Consider the following 25,919-nt stretch of genomic DNA (forward strand, 5'->3'; position numbering starts at 1 on the left):
TTACCTAAGATTTTTTTAAAAACCGTTTGGTTGAGGACATTTTCTCTTGGGAATAAGTATTTATCATCTTTGCAGCATTTGGTGAATGGCGATATTATTTTGTGCCTTTGTGAGTGTCTTTGTCTATATGACTTTTAAGCCCTTAAGGACAGTACAGTTAACCACAGTGAACTGATATGCATTACCTAAGCAGTTCTAAGAATACCTGATAAAAGTTTCAGGTCAAGTGGCCTGTTGTTCGATCCTAATCCCATTGCTCCCTATTTTCCCAGGAGGTTCCTGGGGCCTGGCCCCCAGCGCTATGAAGAGCCCTTGCTGAGGCCATGAGGGGTTACCATGGCGACCGAGGCAGCCATCCCCGCCCAGCCCGCTTTGCCGACCAGCAGCATATGGACGTGGGCCCTGCTGCCAGGGCCCCGTACCTGGTGGGCTCCGGGGAGGCCTTCTCCACCGAGCCCCGCTTCTGTGCCCCAAGAGCTGGCCTGGGACACCTTTCTCCTGAAGGGCCCCTGAGCCTGAGTGAGGGGCCATCCATAGGCCCCGAGGGAGGGCCAGGAGGGGCCGGGGTTGGGGGGGGTAGCAGCACCTTCCCCAGGATGTACCCCGGCCAGGGCCCCTTCGACACCTGTGAAGACTGTGTGGGCCACCCGCAGGGCAAGGGTGCCCCCCGCCTGCCTCCCACACTGCTGGACCAGTTTGAAAAGCAGCTGCCGGTTCAACAGGATGGCTTCCACACGCTGCCATACCAGCGGGGGCCGGCAGGGGCCGGGCCCGGGCCCGGGCCGGGGTCTGGCGCTGCCCCCGAGGCCCGCAGCGAGAGCCCCAGCCGCATCCGGCACCTGGTCCACTCCGTGCAGAAGCTGTTCGCCAAGTCCCACTCTCTGGAGGCTCCAGGGAAGCGGGACTACAACGGGCCCAAGGCCGAGGGAAGAGGTGGCTCCGGGGGAGACAGCTACCCAGGCCCGAGCTCTGGAGGCCCCCATGCCTCCCACCACCACCATCACCACCACCACCACCACCACCACCAGTCCCGGCATGGCAAGAGGAGTAAGAGCAAGGACCGCAAGGGGGATGGCCGGCACCAGGCCAAGGCCGCGGGCTGGTGGAGCTCTGATGACAACTTGGACAGTGACAGCGGCTTCCTGGCCGGTGGGCGGCCCCCTGGGGAGCCCGGGGGTCCCTTCTGCCTGGAGGCTCCGGATGGGTCCTACCGGGACTTGAGCTTCAAGGGGCGCTCGGGGGGGTCGGAAGGCCGCTGTCTTGCCTGCACTGGCATGTCCATGTCACTGGATGGACAATCGGTCAAGCGAAGTGCCTGGCATACCATGATGGTCAGCCAGGGCCGGGATGGATACCCAGGGGCTGGGCCCAGCAAGGGGCTCCTGGGGCCGGAGGCTAAGGCCAAAGCCAGGACTTATCACTATCTGCAGGTGAGGCTTTGGTGGGGGTGGGGAACAGGATCCTCAGCCCTCACCAGTGTTGTTGCCCCAGAGGCTGTGGAAGGGGTTGGATGGGAGCCAGCTCTTCCCATGATGACGGGTCTGGAGGCAGCGGGTTCTTCCCTGCCTCATTGTCTTGTAACACCTTGAACCCCTTGGGGAACCTCAGTTTCCCCATTTGTGCAGTAAAGGGGTCCTTCTATTTTGATGTCATATGTCAGTGCCAGGAAGACTTTTCCTCTACCTGCTGTTTAGGACAAGCTGTGCCGGCCTCTGTCTTGTGAGGCTGGAGGCAGAATGAGGTTGAGGGTGAGCAATGAATAGGACAGAGCGGGGCTGCCTGCTTGTGCTTCCCTAAGATTGGAGGTCAGCAGTTGGAAAGCAGCTGTCTTGCCCCCAGACCTTCTCCAGACCTCTTTTCAGCCCAAATCTGGGTGGTCCAGATAGTGTTTGGATATGAAGGTCAGTTATTTCCAGAATGTGCCTCTGATGGTATTGTCATTCTGGGGAACCTGCGGTGGGACACCCACGAGGCTGTGGAAGAGCCAGGGAACCTGTCCTGTGGGTTTTGCTGGGCTGGGGCGCACACTGAGGTCTGAGCTCCAGACCCAGCAGCGGGCTAGGGCTTCCTGGGAGTGGATGGTGCAGCTGATAACTGACACACTGTCCCTGTCCTCTTTCACCACCTCTATGGTGTCTGCAGGTGAGGCTAGGAGCTCTGACCCCTTCTTCTTAGGGAGCCTTGGTCCATCCCTCACTGTCCCCTCTCCATCATCCTATAGAGATGGGGTTAGGGACTCTTCCTGCCATCCACCTTCCTCTTCTCTGTCTCTTGCTCCTCTCCCACGTCCCCTGATGTGTGAGCCCTCCTATAGTTGGAGGAGAAAGAGTCTAGACAAGTTCTAGAAGTCCAGTAGACTTATCCCCCAAACCCACATTTCACATAGTTAATCGACATCCATTCATTCTATGAGTGTTCCCTGGGTGCTGTGAATGCAAAGATGCAGACACAGATGCTGCCCGGAGGAGTTCACAGTTTAACAGTGGGATAGACAAGGTAGCTTCCCAGGTGGCTCAGATGGTAAAGAATCTTCCTGCAATGAAGGAGACCCGAGTTCAGTCCCTGGGTCGGGAAGATCCCCTGGAGGAGGGCGTGGCAACCCACTCCAGTATTCTTGCCTGGAGAATCCCCATGAACAGAGGAGCCTAGCAGGCTACAGTCCATGGGGTGGCAAAGAGTCGGGCATGACTGAGCAACTAAGCACAGCACACACAGAAGAGAGTGCAGGGAGGCGGCGAGAGGAGAGAGCCTTGGGAACCTTGGGAGCCCAGAGGAGACACCTCACCCACTTGGGTGGTGGTGGCCAGGGGCTGCTCAGAGCAGCTTCTAGGAAGAGTGTCCCCTGAACAGAGGCGCAGTGGACAAGTTGGAGTTAGTCACGTGCAGTGTTTCCAGGACTGAGTGTTCCAGGAAGAGGCTGCACCGTGTTCAGAGGCATGGAGAATTGAGCTTGCACGTGTCCTTTGGGTATCACTGGCCTTTTTGGTAAGTTGTTCTCATGTTAGGGCTCTCCTGGGTGGGGAACTTGCTAAAGCTCAAGGGCCATAGTGGAAGCAGAAAGGGGCGAGAGACAGAAGGGGAGACTGGAGACTTCTAGGATTCAGGATTGGTCTTGCACTGCCCTCTCCCTGGGTAGGAAGGGTCTCTAAACTGGGAATTGAAGGGTCCAGAAGAAAGCGCTCAGGAGAGAACACCAACCCTTCTTCTGCCATCCCTGGAGACTTGCCTCCACTCCGCTGCTCCCTGCTGCTTCTCCAGGGCTGCCCTGACCTCCCTGGGGGCTTCCTTTTTAACATGCACCTCACAGCGTCCTGCAGAGGAGCCGGCAGCTCTGCAGTGGCCATGGAGTGGGAACCCTGCAGTGTGGCAGAGCATGCCCTGGCTGGCCTGCCACCTCCCTCTGCCTGCCTGTGGCTGCTCTCTGTAGAGTATGGGGAAGGGGAGGCCCTATCAATCAGGGGCTGGGGTTCCAGGGGATCTGAGGACTGGGAAGTCTGAGCCTGTTTGGAGAGAACAAAGGCTGTAGAAACTCTCCAGACAACCTGTACTCCCCTGGCACAAAAGCAGGGGAAGCTGGCCGCATCAGCCCAGGTGTCTTGGTTGGTTGCCCAGCCCTTTTGTTGAGACTCTATTCTCCCACTAGATTCAGGTCTCCCGCAAACTTCTTCCAGAACCCCCCTTCTCACTTGGAGCCCTTGTTCCTTCATGGAGCCTCATCTCCTCCCTGTGTTCCCATTTGATTGAGCCCAGACCCCCACTCAGCCCTGTCCTCCCACCGAGGGCTCCTTCATGGGGCCCACCCATCCCTGAGTCCCTGTTCTCACACTGATCTCTGGCCTCTCATCTAGCCTCACCTAGAGTCTCTGTTCTTCTCTGGAACCCTATGCTCTCCCCGAACCCTGACCCCCACCCCCACTTAGCCTGTTCTTTTCAACAGGCATAGGCCAACCATTACAGACTCCCTCACCCACCTGCAGACTCATCAAGATCCCCAGCCCCTATCATCCCCTTCCTTCTTGGCTCAGAGATGAAACTAGGACCATGCATCCCACAGTGACCCCTCCATAGGGCTTGAGCCCATCTCCCCGGGATCCCTTCCATCCATGAACTGTCCCTGCTTCCTCCCCACATTTAAAGACTATCTTTCTCTTTACTGACTTTCCCTCATCCTGCAAACATGGCCAGATTGCTCTCATCCTAAAAAAAAAAAAACAACTTTCCTCTTCCATCTCCTTCCTGTCTCCCATTCATTTCCAAGTTCTTAGAGCATAGACTCCACCATTTCCTTTCATTCTCCCCTCTACTGGACTGACTTCCACACTCCTGGCCTCTGAAACGTCCTGGCAGTGGTCACCAATGGCCTCCTGAGAGCCCTCCTTGAAAGGTATCTCTCAATGCTCACCGTTACGATAGTTAACTTCGAACACTTACTCTCTGTTGGTTCATTTATTGTTTCCACCAGTGCTGTGATGCAGGCGTAATTATCATTACCAGCTCACAGATGAGGAAACTGTGGCAGAGTTTAACCAACTTTGCTCACATTTACACAGCTAGCAAGTGATGGGGCCAGAATTTGAGTATGGTTCTAACTCCCCAGCCCAAACTGCTAACCTTAGCATGCACTGTGGCATTTGACATTATCAACTCCTTCTATTCTGGAAATGTCTCCTGTTTCCGTGACAGGGCGTTCTCCTGACTTCTCTCCCACCCATCTGCCCACTCCTTTTCAGGTGACTTCATAGGCTCCTCTCCCTTTCTTCGCAGTCCCCCTTTTAAATGTCAGTGGATTCCTGCCCACCTCTCTCTCTTCTTTCCTCTGGGCTGTTTCATTCACTCCTATGGATTCAGCTGCCACCCATGACTCCCCCATGTCTGCCTCCAGCTCAGATCTCTCCACTGAACTCCAGAACCAAACACTCAACCACCTGTTCCACAGTTCTTTGCCAGCTCAAGATGCTCAACCCTGAACCTATCACCTTTCCCCCAAATCTGTTTCTCTGGGATTCTGTGGCTCAGTGAGCAATGCCACCATCCCCCAGGTCCTCAGCCGGCAGCCTCCCGGTCCTCCACGACTCCTCCCCGCCCCCTCACCCCCCATGTCTAATCAGGCTCACTGATGCTCCTGAACACCTCTCATTTCCATCTTCTCTTCCCCCTCATTGTCATTGTCTTAATTTAGGGCTCATCATCTCTTGCCTGGATAACAGCATCAGCCTCTTAATTGGTCTCCCTCTCACCACTTGAGCCCCTGCCCTGCTCCTGGCTCTCCACAATCCAACCTCTGTTTGGACTCTTGAAGTGCTCTTTCTGAAACACAAACTGATGTCACTCCTGTGGCTCTTCACAGAAGGGAGGGGGACATCAGAGGATTTGGGATGTAAGCACGTTAAGAGGATGAAGGAGAAGGAGGGGTGAAAGGTGACTGATGTCAGGGGCTGCCTTACTGCTAGGGGTGAGATTGACATAGGTCACTTTGGCCTCTGAGCTGCAACCTCTTGGTACCTATCGTGGGAGCCTTAGACTCTTTAGATGGCCCTCAGTTAAGTAGCAGAAGGCCCATGGAGGATAAAGAGGCATGTCCTGTAGGGGAGACCTCACCTGATCTGGCTTGACATATTCCTGAGCGTGGTTTACTTGAGCCAAGGCTGTGCATCTCCCACTGGCAGTGAAGAAAGAGGGTCCTGGCTTCCCGATTTAGTAGGTACTTGAGGCCCCTTGTCCCTGCAGGTGCCGCAAGATGACTGGGGGGGTTACCCCACTGGGGGCAAGGACGGGGAGATCCCCTGCCGCAGGATGCGGAGCGGCAGCTACATCAAAGCCATGGGGGATGAGGAGAGCGGAGACTCAGACGGCAGCCCCAAGACATCTCCCAAAGCGGTCGCCCGGCGCTTCACCACTCGCCGTTCCTCCAGTGTGGACCAGGCCCGGATCAAGTAAGGACAGGGAGAGCTGGGGGATGGGGAGGGGGCAGGAAGCTGATGCTGGGTGCCTGCAGGAGGTGTGCATTGCGTGGGTACCAGTCAGGCTCCGTGCTTAGGGTTCGACTGGGCAGGCTTGCTCTGGCCCGTATGAAGAGGGGGTGCCTGTGAAAGCCTCTTTCTGAATGCCTCTTTAGCACAGTCCTTTTACTCAGGAGTCTCCTCCTGGAGATTCTGGGGGTTTCTGAGGAACAGAACCCACTCAGGGACCCCATTGCTCTCATTCCCCTCCCCCACCTCCTAGCAGACCCCCATTCTGAATCTGGAATTTTGACCTCTCCCAGCTGCTGTGTCCCACCCCGGATCCACCCGCGGAGCTCCATTCCTGGCTACAGCCGTTCCCTCACCACCGGACAGGTAGGAAGCAGCCCAGCATGCCAGGGGGAAGGGGTGGGGAGGAGGACTCGCTCCCATGCTCAGCCTTGGTCTTAAAAATCAGGAATCTGCCCCTGGAGAGAGCACAGGTCTGGTCCTGGGGAGCTGGGAAGCATGCCCTGGGATTCTCAGAGCTGAATCAGACTGAGGATCTCAGAGAGTCACATCCTTAAAAACCGCCAAGCATCCTCCAAGTGATGAACTTGGAAGGGCAGTGTCAGTTCTCTGAGCTTCCCGAGCCCTGTCCTGGTCTGACTGCTCCAGCTCCCCCGCCCCATGTGAAAGGCAGGACTGTCTGCACGGACTGAAGAGGGCAGAGCTTCAGTCTCAGAGATGATCAGGGCTTGAGCTCTCTCCCCTCCACTCCACCCTGGGGACCACTGGCAAGATACTTTCCTCCCAACGCCTCTGTTTCCTCATGGTGGAAATGACAATTGTAGTGATGCTTATCTCACAGGGGTTTGGGGAGTTCAGTGAGAAAATATATGCAAACACAAGGAAGCTGGCCCCAAACTGGTATTTTATAAGTGTGAGTTCTATACCTAAGTATAGACTTTCCCCTTAACTAAAGAAGGCAGTGAGTGCAGTTTAGCAATTAAATGCTTGAGGTGGGTTTGAATTCCAGCTCCACTCTTTACCAGCTGAGTGACCTGGGGCAAGTTTCTTGACTTTTTTGAGCCCCACTCTCCGTATTTAAAAATAGGCATCATAATAGTGTTCTTGGCATAGAGCCAGCACTCGATAAAGGTTAGCTATTTTTGCTGTTTGCTGGGGAAAAAAAAGCAATGCAAAAGTCTCTCCTCCTTGGCTCTCATTGTTTGTTGCCGCTGCTGTCTCTCAGCATTTCTTTGTTACATTTCCTGAATCAGGGAATCTTGCCTGGCACAGTCATCTTTTCACATAAGACCAGCCTGTGTTGCTAAACTTACTTGTTAATACTCCTTCTTTGTTTCACTTGATCCATCAGCAACATCTAACAGCTGATGATTCTCTTCTTCCTGAAACCCTTTTCTCAGTTGGCCTGAGGATGCCACATCTTTCAGATTCTTCTAGATTCTCTCTCTAGCTGCCTATTCTCAGTCTGTGTCACTGGGGCCCACAAACTCTTCAGGATCTAAACACCGGAGCTTTCCAGGGCTTAGTTCCTGGACTTCTTCTTACACTCACTCATTGGGTAAGCTCATCCAGGCTCATGGCTTTCAAGCTTATTGAGAGCCTGATGACTTCCAAATGTTTATCATCAGCCCACATTCTCCCATAAATACCGGGCATGTATATCTAACTGTGTATTGAAATCTCGCTTGGATGCTGAGTAGACATCTCAAAATTAAAATGTCCAAAAGCAAACTGCGGGTGCCCTTTTCCTTCCTCTCCAGGTTACTTGCTCCATCCCCTGTCTCCTCCATTGACTTTTGATCTCCGCCTCCTTTCTCACGTGTGCTTGTGGCAGTATTTTAGTTTGTACTTTAGTACTTTAGCATGTACACTATTTTAGTTGCCTCTCACTATACCTTCTTACATTTCCTTCCTTCCTTTTATTTTTCTCTGTGCCATGTGGCTTGTGGGATCTTAGTTCCCTGACAAGGGGTTGAACCTGGGCTCCAGGCAGTGAGAGCACCACATCCTAACCGCTGGACCATCAGGGAATTCTCTCATTCCTTCCTTTTAAAGTAAATTCTTCAGTAATTTTTTTCAGTACATGTCAGCGGCAAATTCTGCCTTTAACCAAAAATATAGTTTAGCTTATTACAGAACATAATTTAGCTTATTACAGAATTCTAGGTCAACATTTATTTTCTCTGTGTTTTGAAGATATTCCCCGTCATCTGTTCCGTTGTTGCTGTTGAGAAGGCTGCTGTTAACCCAACTGTCTTTGTTGGTAATTTTCACTTCTCTCTGATTGCTGTCAAGATCTTGCCTTTGATTTTGGTGTCCTGCAGTTTCACAATGATGTGTATGTGTGCGTGCATGCTCACACACGCGCACGCACACGCACACACACACACACACACACACACACGTTTCCAGAATCTGAGGATTCATGTCTTTCATCAAATCTGGAACATTCTCTCATGCTCCTGTTTGCTGACATCCTTTTACTTTCAATCTGCGTGCTTTTTAATCCAGTCTGACAATCTCTGCCTTTTGAATGAGTGTTTTGTCTGTCCACGTTTAATGTGATTACTGATCTGGCTGGATTGTCTCATGTCATTTTTGTTCCTCTGTTCTTCCTTTATGCCTTCTTTTGTATTAAATATTTTGTGTACAGTTTTATTTATTTTTGTTAATTCCCTTTACTATATTATTTAGTGCATTAGTGATTGCACTAAGAATTACATGTGTAACTAATTAAAACCTAGTTTATTCTGGTAAAATATGGAAGCATTGCTCTAATATATCTCCTTTTCCTCTCCCTTCTTTGTGCTATTATTGTCATATATATTTTCTATCTATGTGTTATAAGCTAAAACTTATTATAAACTGATAACAGTAATGGAATAACTACTTTGGACACTCTTCTATCTTTTTTAACCTTTTTAAAATCTTATGTCTCTTAAAGAATTTGAGAGAAAAAGTGTGAAACATATTTATATTTACTCACATATTTACTGTTTCTGGTGCTCTTCATTTCTTCCTGTGGATCTGAGTTACCATTGGGTGTCACTTCCTTTTAACCAGAAGAACTTGCATTAGTATTTCTTATAAGGTAACTCTGCTGGCAATACTTTCTTCAGTCTGTATTTATTTGGAAACGTCTTTATTTTTCCTTCATTTTTTGAAGGATAGTTTTGCTGAATATAGAATTCCTGGTTGATAGTTTTTTTCTTTTAGCACTTTGACTATACACTGAGTGCTATACACTTTGAACATCACTGCTTTTGGTGCTCATGATTTCTGATGAAAAGTCAATTAATAATTTTTTTGGTATGTAATGAATTGTTTTTTCTCTTGTTGTTATTAAGATTTTCTTAAAAAATATGTTCTCTTTGTCTTTAGAAAGTTGATTGTAATGTGTCTGGGTATGGATCTCTTTGTATTTAGCCTACTTTGGATTCACTGAGTTTCTTTGACCTGTGGATTACTGTTTTTAAGCAAATTTGGAAAGTTTGGGGCCATTATTTCTTCAGATATTTTTTCTTCCTCTCTCTCATCTTTTTTCTGGGACTCCCATTACATGCATACTGATATACTTGATGTTGCCCATAAGTCTCCGAGACACTGCTCATTTCTGTTCAATCTTTCACCCCACTCTATTCTTTATATTGGTTAATCTATGCTGATTACCTTAAGTTTTACTGATAACTTTTTATGCTGAGCCTTTCCAGCCAATTTTAAATTTCAGTTTTTGTACTTTTCAGGTCTAGAATTTCCATTTGATTCTTTTCTTCTTTTTTAAAAATTTTTTCTTTATTGTGATTTTCTATTAAAGCCATCACTGCTGTCATACTTTCTTTAGATATTTAAATATGATTTCCTTTAGTTCTTTGAACATTCTTATAATACCTGCCTTGTAGTCTTTGTATAGTAAATCAAACATCCAGGGACATTCACATTTTCTTGTTTATTTACATGTGTCATAAAATTTTTGGTTGAATACTGAACCTTTTATTTAATATGTTGTAGCAACTCTGGATTCTTATTTTACCTCTTGAAGATTGCTATTGCTTTGTTTATTTGCTAATTCTTGGTCTAAATCTGTGAAATCTATCTACCTTGCCAGATGTAGCCTCTGATGTCTCCACTAACTTTTTTCTTTCTTGATTTTATTTTAAAGCCTGGTTTCCTGGGGGTTGACCCTGTCTCTGCATAGCTTAGTGTCCAGCCAGAGACTGATCAGAGGCTGTGCTCAAAAACTACAAGCCAGTAAGGCTTCCTTTCTCTCCTTTTATGGTTCTATGTGTGAGCTGAGGAATATTGCTGTTTTCAAGCCTGCTCTGGCTTTTATTTTTCACAGGCTCTCCTACATTTCTTCTGTACATATGCATAGCCTCTATTGGCCAGGGATATGTGGGTGGGCTCAAGGCCTTTCTGATTTTTGTGGTACATGCACCTAGCCTCTAGTTAACCCCAATTATGTGAAGTGCTTATCAAACTCTCTGTGGCTATCTTTCCCCTCTAGAATTCCCCATCAAGTTCCTGTCTAGTTTGCCAGTCCCATTGCTTTGCCCCAAACAGTGCTGAAACCTCAACCTGTTAGTGCAGCTGGTTATTCTTATTCTTGACACTATAATGGACAGTGCTCAAAATAAAGTGAGCCCCCTTTGTTAGTTGCAGTTAAGCAGCTGGTTTTCATAGCCTGGTCCACCCTAGTTGAACTATTGCAACTTATAGAGCTGGGAACTTGTGTTATGGGATCAACTCCAGGTGAGGACACTACAGACTAATTGTTCTTACCCAAAGTTCAGCAATTTTCATGAATGTGTTTCTTTGTTGTATAACTTTGATTGATTTTCAGAGTGATAAAATGGTTGTTTTGGAGAGCTTTGTGCAGCTTTATAGTTGTCTTAGGGCATAGGGTTTGGTATCCTCCCTCTGTTGTGTCTGAAGTCAGAAGTCTGGAAAATTCTTAATGACTAGACTATTATTATCAACCCACTCCAGTATTCTTGCCTGGAGAATCCCATGGACAGAGGAGCCTGACAGGCTACAGTCCATGGGGTCGCAAGAGTTGGACATGAGTTCACAACTAAACCACCATTATTATCTCTTAAAATATCTCTTCTTTGTTTTATCTGGGCTTCCCTGGAGAGTCCACCTGCAATGCAGGAAACCCAGGTTCAATCCATGGGTCGGCAAGACCCCTGGAGAAGGGCCTGGCTACCCACTCCAGTATTCTTGCCTGGAGAATTCCATGGAAAGAGGAGCCTGGCAAGCTACAGTCCATGGGGTAACACAGAGTCGGACACGACTAAGCGACTAACACAGACATATTTTATCTAGTCCCTCCTCTAGGACTTCTATTAGTTGTATTTGGGGTATTTTTATCATTTCCTTTGTACATCTTAACCTCTCCTTCGTATTTTCCATTTCCTTACCTCTCTTTGCTGCCTTCGGAGTAAGTTCCTCAGATATATTTTCTGGTTCTCTATTTTTCTCTTCTGTTGTGTTTCATTTACTACTTATTACTTGTGTTTTAATTTTCCCCTCCCCTCCCTCCACCTAGAAATCTGAATTGGTTTCTTTGGAAATCTTTCTGCTTTTTTTATTCAAAGCTTTTATTCTATCCTTAGCTTTATTTATCTTTTAAGTTTTAGAAAGTTTAAACATTGTTTAAAAGCTAATCTGCTTTAGCTAAGGTAATACTAGCTGCTATAACAGATAAACCTTGAATTCTCAATAGCTTAACTCAATAAAAGTTTAGTTCTTATTTATGTCACTGTTTATATTCATTACCTATTGTGCTAAGTAGCTTCAGTCCTGTCCGACTCTTTCCTATCCTTTGGACTGTAGCCTACCAGGTTCCTCTGTCCCATGGGGTTCTCCAGGCAAGAATACTGGAGTGGGTTGCCATGCCCTCCTCCAGGGGATTTTCCTGACCCAGGGATCGAACCTGTGTCTCTTATGTCTCATGCATCGGCAGGCAGGCTCTTTTCTGCTAGCATTACTTGGGAGGCCCAGTTATCTATTGCTGCATAAAAAATAACCCCAAAACATAGTGTCTTGGAACTCTCCTGATGGTCCAGTGGTTAAGAATCTGCCTTCCAGTGCAGGAGACGCAGATTTGATCCCTCGACCAGGAACTGAACCTGCACAGCACAACGAAGACCCAGTGTAGCCAAAACCAAACCAATAAAAACATGAGTCTTAAAATAAAAATTGTTTATTATTTCACAGTTTCTATAGGTCAGGAATCTGAGCACAGTTTAGCTGGTGCCACCTGGGTCAGATGTCCTACAGGATTTATCAAGGTGTTGGCCAAGGCTGCAGTCATCTCAAGGTTTGACTAGAGGAAGATCTCTTTCCATGCTCACCTACGGTCCACAGGCTTCATATCCGTAATGTGTGGGACTCACCGTATGGCTCACAATATAACACAGCTCACAGCACAGCAGCTTGCTTCCCCCAGAGCAAAGGCTCTGAGAGAGTGAGAGAATGTGTCCGAGATGGAAGCCCTAGTATTTTTGTGATCTAATCTCAGAAGTGACATGCCATTGTATCTGCCATATTCTTTTCATTAGAAGTGGACAAATAAGTCTAATCTGCGCTTGAGAGGAGGGGACTGTGCAAGAGTGTAAATGCCAGGAGGTGAAGATTTAGGGGCTGCGTCAGATCACACTTTCTAATATGAGTTCATCTTCAGTGGGTCTTTATTTGTGATCATCCTCATCAGCTTGGGTTAAGAGTGGGTCCCCCAGATTTTTAGATTGCTCTGTTAGACTGTTCTTGGTCTGGGACCATTTTATGTTAATTTTTAATCTGGGGAGGGATCTGGCCCATGTAGATACAAAATTCTGTGTCTGTGTGAAAACTACCTTGTGAGTGTAAATCCTTAGGGAATTTATCTTCTGTCCCCCCTCCTCAGTGCCTAGACTGCTGACTAACTCCTTTGTCATCAGTCTGTGCCGATAATTGATTTTTTTTCTAGTTTATCATTTTATCAAAGCTTTCTCCTTTTCTACTTGTATGCAGGTTCCCATTTCCAATTCCATGCTTCATGTGGGCCCAGAGCCTTACTCCTACACCCAAGTGGGTGTTAAAATCTAAGTCCTTTGGTTACTGAGACCAGCTCCCCCTTCCCCCTACCTCCCACCTCCACTGGGCTGTTTGCAGCATTGGCTCACACAGTTAATATTCTGATTTTCCAATCTCCTCTTTGTTTTTGTCCCCTGGGGACTTATCTCGCTTTCTTGTGAGCTCAGCTGTGCATATAAAACATTTGTTATATTTTATCCAGTGTTTTAGAATGTTTTTAAATGAGAGAGTTTTCCAAAGTTATCTAAGCCAAATGCGTATACAGGATGTTGCCTCGCCCCCAACTGGACCCACCAGCACCAGTACAGACAGTTTTCAATTAAACCCAAATAAAATATTTTCTTTTAAATATCCTACAGCCTTGGAAATACTGATTCTGTGTCTGGATTGCAGAAAGGTTAAGCTTCTTATTTCCCAAGAGGATTTTTTGATTTTGACTCACCTGGAAGTAAGTGTCAGGGGGAGCAGGATGGAAGGCTGTATAGGGAAAATAGGAGAATTCACAGCATAATGTTACAATTTCATACTTGTAATGCAGTAAAGATCAGCTCAGATGCAATATTCCTCTGAGAGTCTATAAAAGTCTGCATTTCTCTTGGGTCCTGGTCCCTTGTTGGAACTCTAGAAGTTCCTCTTGGCTAGTAGAGATGGAAGATGTGTGGCCCTGGGGAGTTTCTCACCCCCTTTCTGTCTGCCTTAGATAGAGTTGGTCATGGAACTAACATATGGTTGGGATTTCAAGAGCCTGAGAACCTTTGGGAAAGAGGGGCCTCTGAGAAGTATTGTCATTGTGATTTAAGAACCTCTTGCTACTAATAATAGTAGCAATGTAAATTTATTTATTTTTATTATATAGATAAGTATTTTAAAATTTTGGAGAAAGAAATGGCAACCCACTCCAGTACTCTTGCTTGAAAAATTCCATGGACAGAGGAGCCTGGGGTGCTACAGCCCACGGGGTTGCAAAGAGTCAGACACGCCTGAGCAACTTCAGTTTCTTTCTTTCTATTTAAAACTGTATTTATTATTTATTTTTGGCTGCACTGGGTCTTCGTTGCTGGTGCAGGCTTTCTCTAGTTGCAGCGCATGGGCTTTTCATTGTGGTAGCTTCTGTTGTTGCAGAGCATAGGTTCTAGGTGCATGGGCTCAGGGGATGTGGCTTTGGGGCTTAGTTTTCCCATGGCATGTGGAATCTTCCTGTGAACCCATGTCTCCTGCATTGGCAGGTGGATTTTTAACCACTGAACCACCAGAGAAGTCTGCTAATGTTTATTAAGCATCTGCTATATGCCAGATATTATACCTAGTGCTTTACACACAGAAGTGGGCTAGAGATACAGAGATAAGCCACAGAGTGAGATTCCTTCTATCCTTGGTGTTCAGACTTGAGGCCAAAATGCTCTCTGCTGGGTTTGGGTCAGCTTTCTTGTGCTTCAGAGTGACCTTCTGGGTTGGATTGGTTCTGGTTGGGGAGTATCTTGAGCCTAGCCTAGAAATAGCAGGAGTTAGGTTATCTCTTGGAAGAAGGCAATGGCACCCCACTCCAGTACCCTTGCCTGGAAAATCCCATGGATGGAGGAGCCTGGTAGGCTGCAGTCCATGGGGTTGCTAAGAGTCGGACACGACTGAGCAACTTCACTTTCACTTTTCTCTTTCATGCATTGGAGAAGGAAATGGCAGCCCACTCCAGTGTTCTTGCCTGGAGAATCCCATGGACGGGGAAGCCTGGTGGGCTGCCGTCTATGGGGCTGCACAGAGTCAGACATGACTGAAGCGATTTAGCAGTAGCAGCAGCAGCATAGCTGATTAACGAGGACTTCCCTGGTGGCTCAGATGGTAAAGCATCTGCCTACAATGTGGGAGACCTGGGTTCAATCCCTGGGTCGGGAAGATCTCCTGGAGAAGGAAATGGCAACCCACTCCGGTGTTCTTGCCTGGAGAATCCCAGGGATGGGGGAGCCTGGTGGGCTGCCATCTACAGGGTCGCACAGAGTCGGACACAACTGAAGTGACTTAGCAGCAGCAGCAGCAGGTTATCTCTTGAGCTTTAGGAAATAGCCTGGCACCACTGGTGCTTGGTACCCCAGAGGTCAAGAGATAGGAAACTGAGAGGTAGACTCACAAGGAGCTGTGACTTGTCCACAGGCTTCCCTTGTACCTCAGATGGTAAAGAATCTGCCTGCAATGCAGGAGACCTGGGCTTGATCCCTGGGTCGGGAAGATCCCCGGGAGAAGGGAATGGCTACCCACTCCAACATTCTTATCTGGAGAATTCCACGGGCAAAGGAGCCTGATAGGCTACAGTCCATGGGGTCACAAAGAGCTGGACATGAATGAGCAACTAACACTTTTTTTTGTAATTTCTGTACACTTGTAATGAAGTTTGTTTAGAAAAAAGCTGAAAACAGTCTTCCTTTTTAATTACTGGGCCAATATTGGAATCACTGAACCTGAATCTCCAGAAAATTTGGCTCTGACCTTCAAAGCAGTCAAAACAAAGAGAGGCTTAGAGTTAGAGAACTCTGGGTTCAGATCCTTGGGGTGGTGCCCAAGTTAATGTAAGTTTAACAAGGTCTCCAGGAAATTCTGATACTCAGTCAGCCTGGCAGGAGAGTCAGGAAACAGCACTTTGGTTTTCTCACGTACATGCTGGGCACCTTTGGATAATTCATCTACCCTCTCTGAACCTTGGTTTGCCTATCGGTAGAATAGGATGGAAATTCTTGCTCAATTTGAGGTAGACTGTAGTGTTATAATATCATATATACTTTGGAGGCTGAGTTTGGAAATGTTGAGCTACATTTTACACATGGATCAAGCCACTCCTTTCTCTGTTGACTGCACGTAAATAGGATGCCATGACTCTTTCCTGGGAGAACTCACGAGATGCAGCCACGGGATACTTGCTGTCATATTCATCCTCTGGTTGCTACTGAGGACCTTGTCCATGACTTCATCCGGTGGCCTCTGCATAATCACCCATGGGGGAATTTCTCTGGGACTCAGTGACCGTTGTCATGAGTGGTGGCCTGTGTTTGCCAGGCAGGCCCTGACACCATCACATGGCACAGATGGAAGGCTTACCTGCACCAAGTGCCTCCCGTGTTTTTCTTTGAGTTCCCTAAATAGTCCTACGAGTATGGTACCATTATCTTTCCTATTTGACTGGTGATTAAACTGGGGCCCCAAAATTTTAAATGACTTTCTCAGACCACACTGCTAGGAAGTAGCAGAGCCAGCATTTGAGTCCAGCTGAGTCTTACAACATAGCCCTTGCAGACAACCCACAGCCTATACTCAAAGCATTGGCTGTTCTGAAGCTCAGGGTCAAAGGTGCAACCATCCTGTTTCCTGAGTGTTGAGTTTACCACTAACCCACCTTCTTCCATACCTTTATATTTTCTTTTTGCCAGTTTTCTCATTCAAAACAAATGAAACAACAGCCTCTGGTGTATTTAGTCTTAGTGCAGTGTTATGCAACATGGTTCCATGAACAAAATTCTTGTTTTGCTTTTTCTTAGTTGCTTAAATTCTTTTTTAACACATCACAAAATGATTCTGCGTCACAAACTATCAAAACCAAAAACAAGAATCTTGATCCCCAATGACTGAACTTCCCTCAGAGGAGGAGGGCAGGGTAGGAACCTGCAGGCTGAACCAGGCTGAGTCCCTCCTTAGTTAGTGGGCAGAAGGTGGGGGAGGGCTTGAAACACTACAAGGTTGATAATTTTTGCTCCATTATGTACTCATTAATTTCCTTCCTTCCACATGATTATATCTCTATAGGTTGCTTTCGATCATTTTTGTAATGCAGTAGGTCATAAATGGGCTTCTCTGGTGGCTCAGACAGTAAAGAACCTGCCTGCAATGCAAGAGAGCTGAGTTCAGTCCCTGGTTGGGGAAGATCCCCTGGAGAAGGAAATGGCAACCCACTCCAGTATCCTTGCCTGGACAATTCCATGGACAGAGGAGTCTGGTGGACTGTAGTCCTTGGAGTCGCAGAGTTGGATAAGGCTGAGCGACTTTCACTTTTTCAGGTCGTAAATAGTAACAGTTGTTCTTCCCTGCAGTACCCACCCCCCATACTTGGCTGTCAGCTCCCTTGTCCTCTCCCCCAGGGGTCAGGTGAAAGAACGTGAGGGGATGGGATCAGGTGGAGAGGAAGATGGCGCCGCCTGGGAGAGGTATAGCTGGGGCAGAGGGAGGAGTATTTAGAGGAAAGATTAGACACCAAGGTTGATCCCAAAGCAGGCCCTGGGACCGGCACAGGGCAGAGGTGCCTCCATCTTTCTCTGCATGGGCTGGGGGTTTCTTTTAGTCCAAATGCGGAAGTCTCACACTGAGACCCAGCCTCTGCACAACTGGAGATGTTCCTAAGGCAAAGTGCCTCAGACACGCCCCCATTCGAGCACCACGGTAACTGTCCTTCTGGTCCCTGCACCCAGCTCAGCGAGGAGCTGAACCAGCAGCTGGAGGCCATGTGCGGGTCCGTATTTGGGGAACTGGAGTCCCAGGCCGTGGACGCTTTGGATCTGCCCGGCTGTTTCCGCATGCGGAGCCACAGCTACCTCCGGGCCATCCAGGCTGGCTGCTCTCAAGACGACGACTGCCTGCCCCTCCTTGCTGCCCCTGCCTCTGTCTCAGGGAGGCCCGGCTCCTGTGAGTATGCCCTCTCTGCCCCTGGTCCAGCCCTAGGTTGGAGAGTGATCTGGGTTCCAGCTCCGGCCCTGGTCGCGGCCGTGCTGCTCGACTTTGGGCGATTCGCTCGCCTCTCTGGGCCGGTGAAGGAATGATCCGTGGTTCTTTACGTAGCGGCACGTGGGTTAGGCGTGGCTGCTGGGTCCTGTGCTACCGCGTGGGTGTGGGGGGTGGTCGGCCACAGACTCACGGGGACGGCGTTTCTCATCGGCTGTGTCTCTGGGTTCCCTGGCCTCAGCCTTCAACTTCAGAAAGGCCCCGCCCCCCATCCCGCCGGGAAGCCAGGCCCCGCCCCGCATCTCCATCACCGCCCAGAGCAGCACCGACTCCGCCCACGAGAGCTTCACCGCGGCGGAGGGCCCAGCCCGGCGCTGCAGCTCCGCGGACGGGCTGGACGGCCCGGCCATGGGGGCGCGCACCCTGGAGTTGGCGCCGGTGCCACCCCGGGCCAGCCCCAAGCCCCCCACACTCATCATCAAGACCATTCCTGGCAGGGAGGAGCTGCGGAGCCTGGCGCGGCAGCGGAAGTGGCGGCCGTCCATCGGGGTTCAGGTATGGCAGGAGGAGGCGCCAACGAAAGTTTGCTTTTTCTTGGTTGCTTAAATTTTTAACACCGTGGATTCTGTATGGCCTTGGCCATGTTGAGAATGGGTTGAGAGGCTCAGTGAGGCCTTCTGGATACACAGACCTTTTCCTTGCTTGCTCTTAGCCTGATCATCGACGGGGCGTGGGGTGGGGTTGCTGCTTCAAACAGCCGGGCCCACATCGTTGTCCCTCATCCTGGCACCATCACCCCTGGCAAGCGGAGAGCAGTGCCCAGAAGTTGTAACCTTAATGCATCTAACCTCCTGGGTCTGCCGTCCTGTTCAGGCAGGTCATATTTGCAGGATCTACCCTCTGGCTTGAGGCTCAGGCATCGCTTGCCCTTCTCCCTTGGCCCTCAAGCTTAAGGGCCTTGGTCTAGCCCTGCCTACTGACTCCCCAACCTTGCCACCAGGTGGAGACTATCTCGGACTCAGACACAGAGAATAGGAGTCGAAGAGAGTTCCATTCCATCGGTGTACAGGTGGAAGAAGACAAGAGGTAGGTCCCAGTGGGGATATCTCAGGCCTTGTGGGCAGGGGGAGAAGAGAAGAGAGGGCTGCATAAGGACCTCACAGGCCTGGTCTCCCTGTAACCCTTTCCTCCTGGTCCTGGGGAACAAGCCCTTTAACTGGGGAGGCGTCAGAGCAGCCACAGAGGTTCTTCACAGAGATGCCCCACCCCGGGCAGTCATCAGATCTAAAGTGAATTCTCTTAGTTCCAGTGCCTGTCCCAGGTGCTGAGCAGTGGACAGGAGATATACAGAGGTCCAGGGAAGGGGGTGGCAGGGAGCAGTAGCAGGTGGGCGCAGAGTAGGCCTCCAGCAGGTGTGCTTTACAGAGGATCACGGGATTTTTCTAGTCCCTGCTGACTTCCTGTGGTGTACAAGTATGTGAGCTCCAAAAGAAACAAATAAACATGAAGATTGCCTCTCAGGGACCCCTGGTCGATATAACACTCCTCCTCATTCGCCTCACACAAGCATTTAACCAGTCGGGGGTACCTATTATATGCTTGAGTCTGTGTTGTACCCAAGAAATCAACAGCCACTCTCTGGCATGAGATGGCCTCAGAAAGATTGTTTTCTTAATTTCCAACTGAAAAATTAGCACTGAGAGCTCTGGAGGGAACACTGGAAGGAATCCCTCTGTTGGGTTCCTGTGAAAGATGCTTTCTTTCCCTTATGACCAGGTAGCAGTGCCACAGTGGCCCATCTGCCTTCTGGGCTGCCCTGCTCCCAGGCCAGTGGCCCTAAGTGTGGTGTCTGGGAACCTGCCTAGGGCTGGCAGTAAGAGTTTCCTGGTAATCTGTGTGGCCCAGGCCGTACCCCCTGAAGGAGTAAAACTAGAGTGCCCGTAGCAGTCCCTAGCAGCTCTGTTTGTGGTTGCCGTAGTTGGGCTTTTAGACCTTCCCTAAATTCCCCCAGCTATTTCTGGGAACCCCTGGGAGCATCTTGTGCATGTGTGATCAAGACTTCTTGAGGTTCCTGTGGGGATGCACCATTTTCCTCCTCTTCATGTTAGCTCCCTGCAGCTCCAAATGCTCTTAAGGCTGTGAACGTCTCTATCGAGGACAGCAAAAAGACACCCTTGTTGCCCCCATTATTCCTGAAAGCTCCTGTCCTCCAAATTCTTTTTATTTATTTGCCTTCACCAGGTCTTAGTTACAGCATGTAGGATCTAGTTCCTGACCAAGGATCGAACCCAGGCCCCCTGCATTGGGAGTGTGGAGTCTTTAGCCACTGGACCATCAGGAAGGTCCCCTTTGAATTCTTAATATACCATAAAGAGCTCAGAAAAGTTGTACTTCATGGCAAACCGAATCCTGCAAGTCCATGACTTGAGTTCTTGAGAGGTGGGGTAGGAGTCATGGCTAGGTACAGCTCTGTGTTCAGAACCCTGCTGCCAACTCTAATGCTGAACCATGGACCATAAACCAAGCCCAAGAGGCCCCATTTGCCTCTTGATGAGGCTTCTTGGTCCCTCATCCAGATAGACCCCCATTCCTCCAAACAAACCTGAATCCTGGGAAGAGGATAGCAGGCATGCTGCTGAGACTTGAGCTAAATCAGCAAACTCTGTCATTCATTCCTGGATTGATTCATTTAGAAAATACTTATTAAGCATCTGTTATATGACAGCTTCTGTTAAACGCTCCGGGAAGCGTGAAAGACATGACTTTTGCCCTCATAGGAGTTATGGCCTAGAAGGGAATCAAGGCAATGAATAAACAATCCATGAGTGGGATTTCCTTGGAGGTCTAGTGGTTAAAACTGCTTCCAATGCAGGGGGTGTGGGTTTGATCCCTGTCAGGGAACTGAGATCCCACAGGCTGTGTGGTTCAGCCAATAAATAAATACATTAAATTAAATTTAAAAAGAAAATAATACATGAGTAAAAATATGATTACACACTATGGTATAACAAGTAATGGGATATTATTGCACATTACAGTGGTCATGTGAAAGAAAAAAGCAGGCGCTAAGAGAGAAGGGACTTTATTCAGATTAAGCAGGTGACATTGAAGCTGAGACTCGCGGGCTGACTGGGAACACTCAGGTGATAGTGGGCGAGAGGCTGGCGGGCTTGCGGGAAGCATCCCAGAAAGAGGGACTAGTACTGTGTGGCGGCACTGGAAGAGGAAAGAGGGACACGCTTCAGGAACTGAAAGAGGTTCATATGGCTGGTGTGGAACAGGATGGGGTGGTTGTGAGGCAGTGGACTGGAGAATAGATGGGGCCGGGTCACGTAGAGCATGGGCATGATAAAGAACTGGAATTTAATTCCTTTTTAAAAAACCTTTTTATTTTATATTTGAGTACAGCAGCTTAGACGGTAAAGAATCCGCCTGCAATGCAGGAGACCCAGGTTCGATCCCTGGGTTGGGAAGATCCCGTGACAAGGGGAATGGCTACCCACTCCGGTATTCTTGCCTGGAGAATTCTGTGGACAGAGGGGCCTGACGGGATCGCAAAGAGTCAGACACGACTGAGTGACTAACACTTGGACACTTGGATAGCTGGATTAATAGTATTGTGATAGTTTCAGGTGAATAGCAAAGGGACTCAGCCACGCATATACATGTATCCATTCTTCCCTAAACTCCCCTTGGAATTTAATTCTAACTAATGAGTGGCCTTTGAAAGGTTAAAGAAGGGGTGTGGTATGATCTAATTTATGTTTACAAAAGATCACTAGCTGCTGAGTGAAGAATTAATTTGAGGGAAGTAAGGGCAGACATGGGGAAGCTAGGAAGCAGGATTTTTTCATGATCCAGAAGGAAGGCATTGTGGACAATCTCAAGTTGGGGATCTTTTTTCCCTGTTAGATGTATCCTTGGGTACTACCAATGTATGGGAACACTATTAGGTTTTACATGTTGATTTTGTACTCAGCAACCTTGCTGCTCTGTCTTGTTAAGACCCAAAGTTTGTCTGAAAATCATGATTTTTTTTTTTAATGTAGTCAGTTCTGCAAATGAGAATATTTCTTTTAAATCTGTATTTTAAAAATTTCTTGGAATTCCCTGGCTGTCTAATGGTTAGGACTCCACATTTCCACTGCTGAGGGTGTGGGTTCAATCCGTGGTCAGGAAACTAGGATCCCACAAGCAGCATGGCACAGTCGAATAAGTAAATAGATAAAAGTAAAATCTCTTTTTCTTGTAATAGTGTATCAACTAGGACTTCTAGTTCACTGTTGAGTGTAGCATTCTTGTGTCATTCCTGATATTAGTGAATATCTTCTAAGTCCCACTTAGATGTATGATGATGTTGGCTGCAGATTTTGATGGAAATCGTTTACCAGTTAAGGAAATTCCTTTCTATTTCTACCTGGCTAAGAGTTTTTATTTTTCAATAAAAAATGAGAGTAGAATTTTATTGAGTGCTTTTCCAGAATCTACTGAGATATGATCCTAAATTTTCTCCTTTCATCTGTAATGTGCTGAATTATATCGATAGATTTTCCATGTTGACCCATTCCTTCATTCCTGGGTTAAACCTCAATGGATCCCGTTATCAATTTGGATTAAGTTTGGCTAAACAGGGCCTACTCACTCCAGTGTTCTTGGGCTTCCCTTGTGGCTCAGCTGGTAAAGAATCTGCCCGCAATGCAGGAGACCTGAGTTTGATCCCTGGGTTGGGAAGATCCCTTGGAGAAGGGAAAGGCTACCCACTCCAGTATTCTGGCCTGGAGAATTCCATGGACTATATAGTCCATGGGGTAGCAAAGAGTCAGACATGACTGAGCGACTTTCACTTTCAGCAGACAGGGACTCAGTAGTGTCTTCAGTATATTTCTCTCTCACTAAAGCTGCAGGAAGATGCAGGTTCCATCCCTGGGTTGGAAAGATGCCTTGGAGAAGGGCATGGCAACCTACTCCAGTATTCTTGCCTGGAGAATCCCATGGATAGATGAGCCTGGCAGGCTACAGTCCATGGGGTCACAAAGAGTTGGATATGACTGAAGTGACTTAGCATGCACACAAACAAATAAAAAGCCTGGATGTAGAAGTTCAGTGTCAGGACCCCAGACTCCGCTTATCTTGCTGATCTTCCATGCTTTGTATAACAATCATATCCAAGAAGCTGATGATTAAACCCTAGCTCTCCTGTCTGCATTCTGAGCTGTACCAAGGAGGAAGAGAGGAGGAGGATGCATCCCTCCTTTTTAAGAGAGTTCCTAAAAGTTACAGACAGCACTTTCACACATCACATTGGCTAAAGCTTCATTCCATGGTGGCATCTGGCTGCAAGGTTGGCTGTGGAATAGTCTTTCATTGGGAAGCAAAGTGCAATGAGCAGAGCTGAAAATTAGGGTTCTTATTGCTGCAGACAAAGAGAAAATGAGTATATGGAATGAGTATATGGAAGTATGAGTATACGGAACGAGTATATGGAAGTATGAGTATATGGAATGAGTATATGGAAGTATGAGTATATGGAACGAGTATATGGAAGTATGAGTATATGGAATGAGTATATGGAAGTATGAGTATATGGAATGAGTGTATGGAACTCTAACAGTTCTTGTCACAGTCTTGTGGTATTATTTTCATAGACATTGCTGGATTTTTGAATAGCTTTTACTTTATTTAAGATTTTTATATTTATGTTCATAAATGATATTGGCCTACAATTTTGTTTTGATTGTTGTTATTTAGTTCAGGCATTAAGGTTATGCTCGACTCTGAAAATGAGCTTGGTAGTGTTCTCTGTGTTTCTGTTCTTTGAAACAATTTGTGTAAAATAAGGGTTATCTCTTCCTTCAAGTTTTGGTAAAGGCTGCCTATAAAGCTGTCTGGGCCTGATGCCTCTCTAGGATAGGAGAAACTTCGAACTACAGCTTCAGTTTCTTTAGCAGTTATTGATCTATTCTGGTTTTATTTTTCTTCTTGAGTCAATTTTGGTGACTCATGTGCTTCTAAAACATGGGCCATATAACAAGAATTTATAGTTTTCACAATTTTTGGTATAAATATTCTGATAGTATGATAATTTTATAAAATTTTAACATATTTATAAGCTGTGCCTCATTCTTAATCCTAATACCACATATTTATACCCTACCTCTCTTTCTTGACTCTTTTTGCCCAAAGTTTGTATATTTTATTATTTTTAATATATTTTTAAAAATTGTCCTTTATTAGTCTTAAAAAAAAAAACCTAGCTTTTGGTTTGGATACGTGTCTCTGTTGTTTCTCTTTTACCTTTAATATTTCCTTTTGAAACTACTACTTTTGTGTTATTATTTTCTTTCTTTTACCATGTTTGTTTATTTTCAGCCTCCCAACACCTATTTCTTATTTTCTAATGTGTTTTTAAGGCTATCCATTCGCTTCTAACTACATTGCTGTATCTGTATCTCATCAGTTTTGGGACGCAGTGTTTTCATTGTTCAGCTCTAACTAGTTTGTAACTTTCATCATAATTTCTTTTTTAACTTGTAAATTATTTAGAAGAATTTTTTAAAGATTTCCAAATGTATTTGTGTGTGTGTGTGTGTGTGTGTGTGTGTGTGTGTGTGCGCAGGGCTCCTTTTCATTCTCAATTTCTAGATTTGCTACACTGTGGTTATAGAATGCACTCTGTATGATATTTATTCCTTGGAATTTGTCAGGGCTTCTTCATCATACACATATATGTAGTCAGACTTAGAAATTACATTTTCAAATGTTTACCTTTGGTTTTTGGATGTTTAACAGTTATGAGACAGGTGTGTTAAAAATGTCTTACCATGATTATGCATGTGCTGTTTCCCCTGGGAATTTCATTAATCATTTTCTTTAATTTGAAAGAATGCTATTTAGTATTGTCGACCACAAATTGGCACTTGCCGTGGGTGCTTGCCATCCCCCTCTGCGAGGATTACATCACGTGCTGTTGCTGCAACAGCACCTCCGACACCCACGAGGGAGCTCAGGATGGAGAGCAGAAATGGGGCATTCTGAGGGAAAGCTGGCAGGACAGATCTTCAGATAGTCAGATATTCTCAGGAGCTATTTCTATGAGCCCAATTCTTGTATCTCATCATATCTAGAAAAGCACTAAAATCCTTCATGGTGACAATTGTTTCTCAGCAGAAACTTTCTACAAAAGAATGTGCTTGATTGTACGTACTCCCCCTTTACCAAAATCACGTGTATGCTGTCCTTCCCCCTTACCTCTCTGGAGCAGTTTCTCAAAGCTGTTTGAGGTTGTATCTCCCAGGCTGCAGTCCTCATTTTGCCCCAAATAAAACTTAACTGGCAGTTCTTGCATTGTGCATTTTTTTAAGTCAGTGGTATTCAGGCTTATGATTATTGTATCTTCTTGATGGGTTGGCCCTTTTATCATTAAATAGGATGCTTTTCATCCTTATTGCTGGTTTTTGCCTTGAAGTTGCTTTTGCCTGGTTTAATTGCCATGTCTGCTTTCTTTTGATTAATTTTCCACTGCATCTTTTTTCATCCTTTGTCTCCTCATGTCTCTGTATCCTCATGTTTTAGGTATGCTGTTCATAAGCAGTACGGGGCTAGAGTTTAGTAGACCTATTTAATCCATTTATATATTTTTGATTACTGATTCATTTGGCCTTATTTCTGTCATCTCTTTGAAAATTTTCTTCCAGACATGCTTTTTCTTTGTTTTTATCCTCCCCTACTTTTCTGCCATCTATTGAACTGATCAAGGTGACTTTATTTCTGCTGTTCCCTCCATCTCTCCACTGGTTTGGAAGTATATGTTTTAGTAGTGATTTCCCTCAGATTTCAAACAATATACTTAATTTCACATTTCTCTAATAGAGTCTGAAATCAGTATTTCTATCTTGAAATAGGCACAAAATAAGAACCTTGAAACACTTTAATTTCCTTCTTAGTTCCCATTTTCCATGTTATGTTTTTCTAGTATTCTGATTATACCTCTTTAAAAAACCCTGCCAAATCAGTTGTTGTTATGTCTTTTATGGTTTAATAGTTTGGATTTACAAACATGTTTTAACAATTTATGTGTTCACTATTGCTTGTTACTGCCCACTGCTTCCTCTTGGGTTCAATTCCCTTTATGCCGAAGTACTGCTTGAGCTTGGGACCAGTTTTAGAGTTAATATCTCA

At 46.8% G+C, this 25,919-nt stretch overlaps 1 protein-coding gene across 1 annotated transcript in view; it reads left to right on the plus strand.

Moving 5' to 3' along the window:
• The first annotated feature begins 323 nt into the window (after window positions 1-323).
• Window positions 324-25,919, plus strand: part of DLGAP3 (DLG associated protein 3) — a 38,136-nt gene continuing 12,540 nt past the window's right edge. The window contains exons 1-6 of the mRNA XM_052637190.1: window positions 324-1,430; window positions 5,728-5,933; window positions 6,263-6,335; window positions 17,492-17,705; window positions 17,983-18,296; window positions 18,742-18,827. Of these exons, the coding sequence (XP_052493150.1) occupies window positions 324-1,430; window positions 5,728-5,933; window positions 6,263-6,335; window positions 17,492-17,705; window positions 17,983-18,296; window positions 18,742-18,827 (2,000 nt within the window). The remainder of the gene's footprint in view (window positions 1,431-5,727; window positions 5,934-6,262; window positions 6,336-17,491; window positions 17,706-17,982; window positions 18,297-18,741; window positions 18,828-25,919) is intronic.

This window comes from Budorcas taxicolor, chromosome 3 (genome assembly GCF_023091745.1).
Source record: "Budorcas taxicolor isolate Tak-1 chromosome 3, Takin1.1, whole genome shotgun sequence".
NCBI classification, from domain to species: Eukaryota; Metazoa; Chordata; class Mammalia; order Artiodactyla; family Bovidae; genus Budorcas; species Budorcas taxicolor.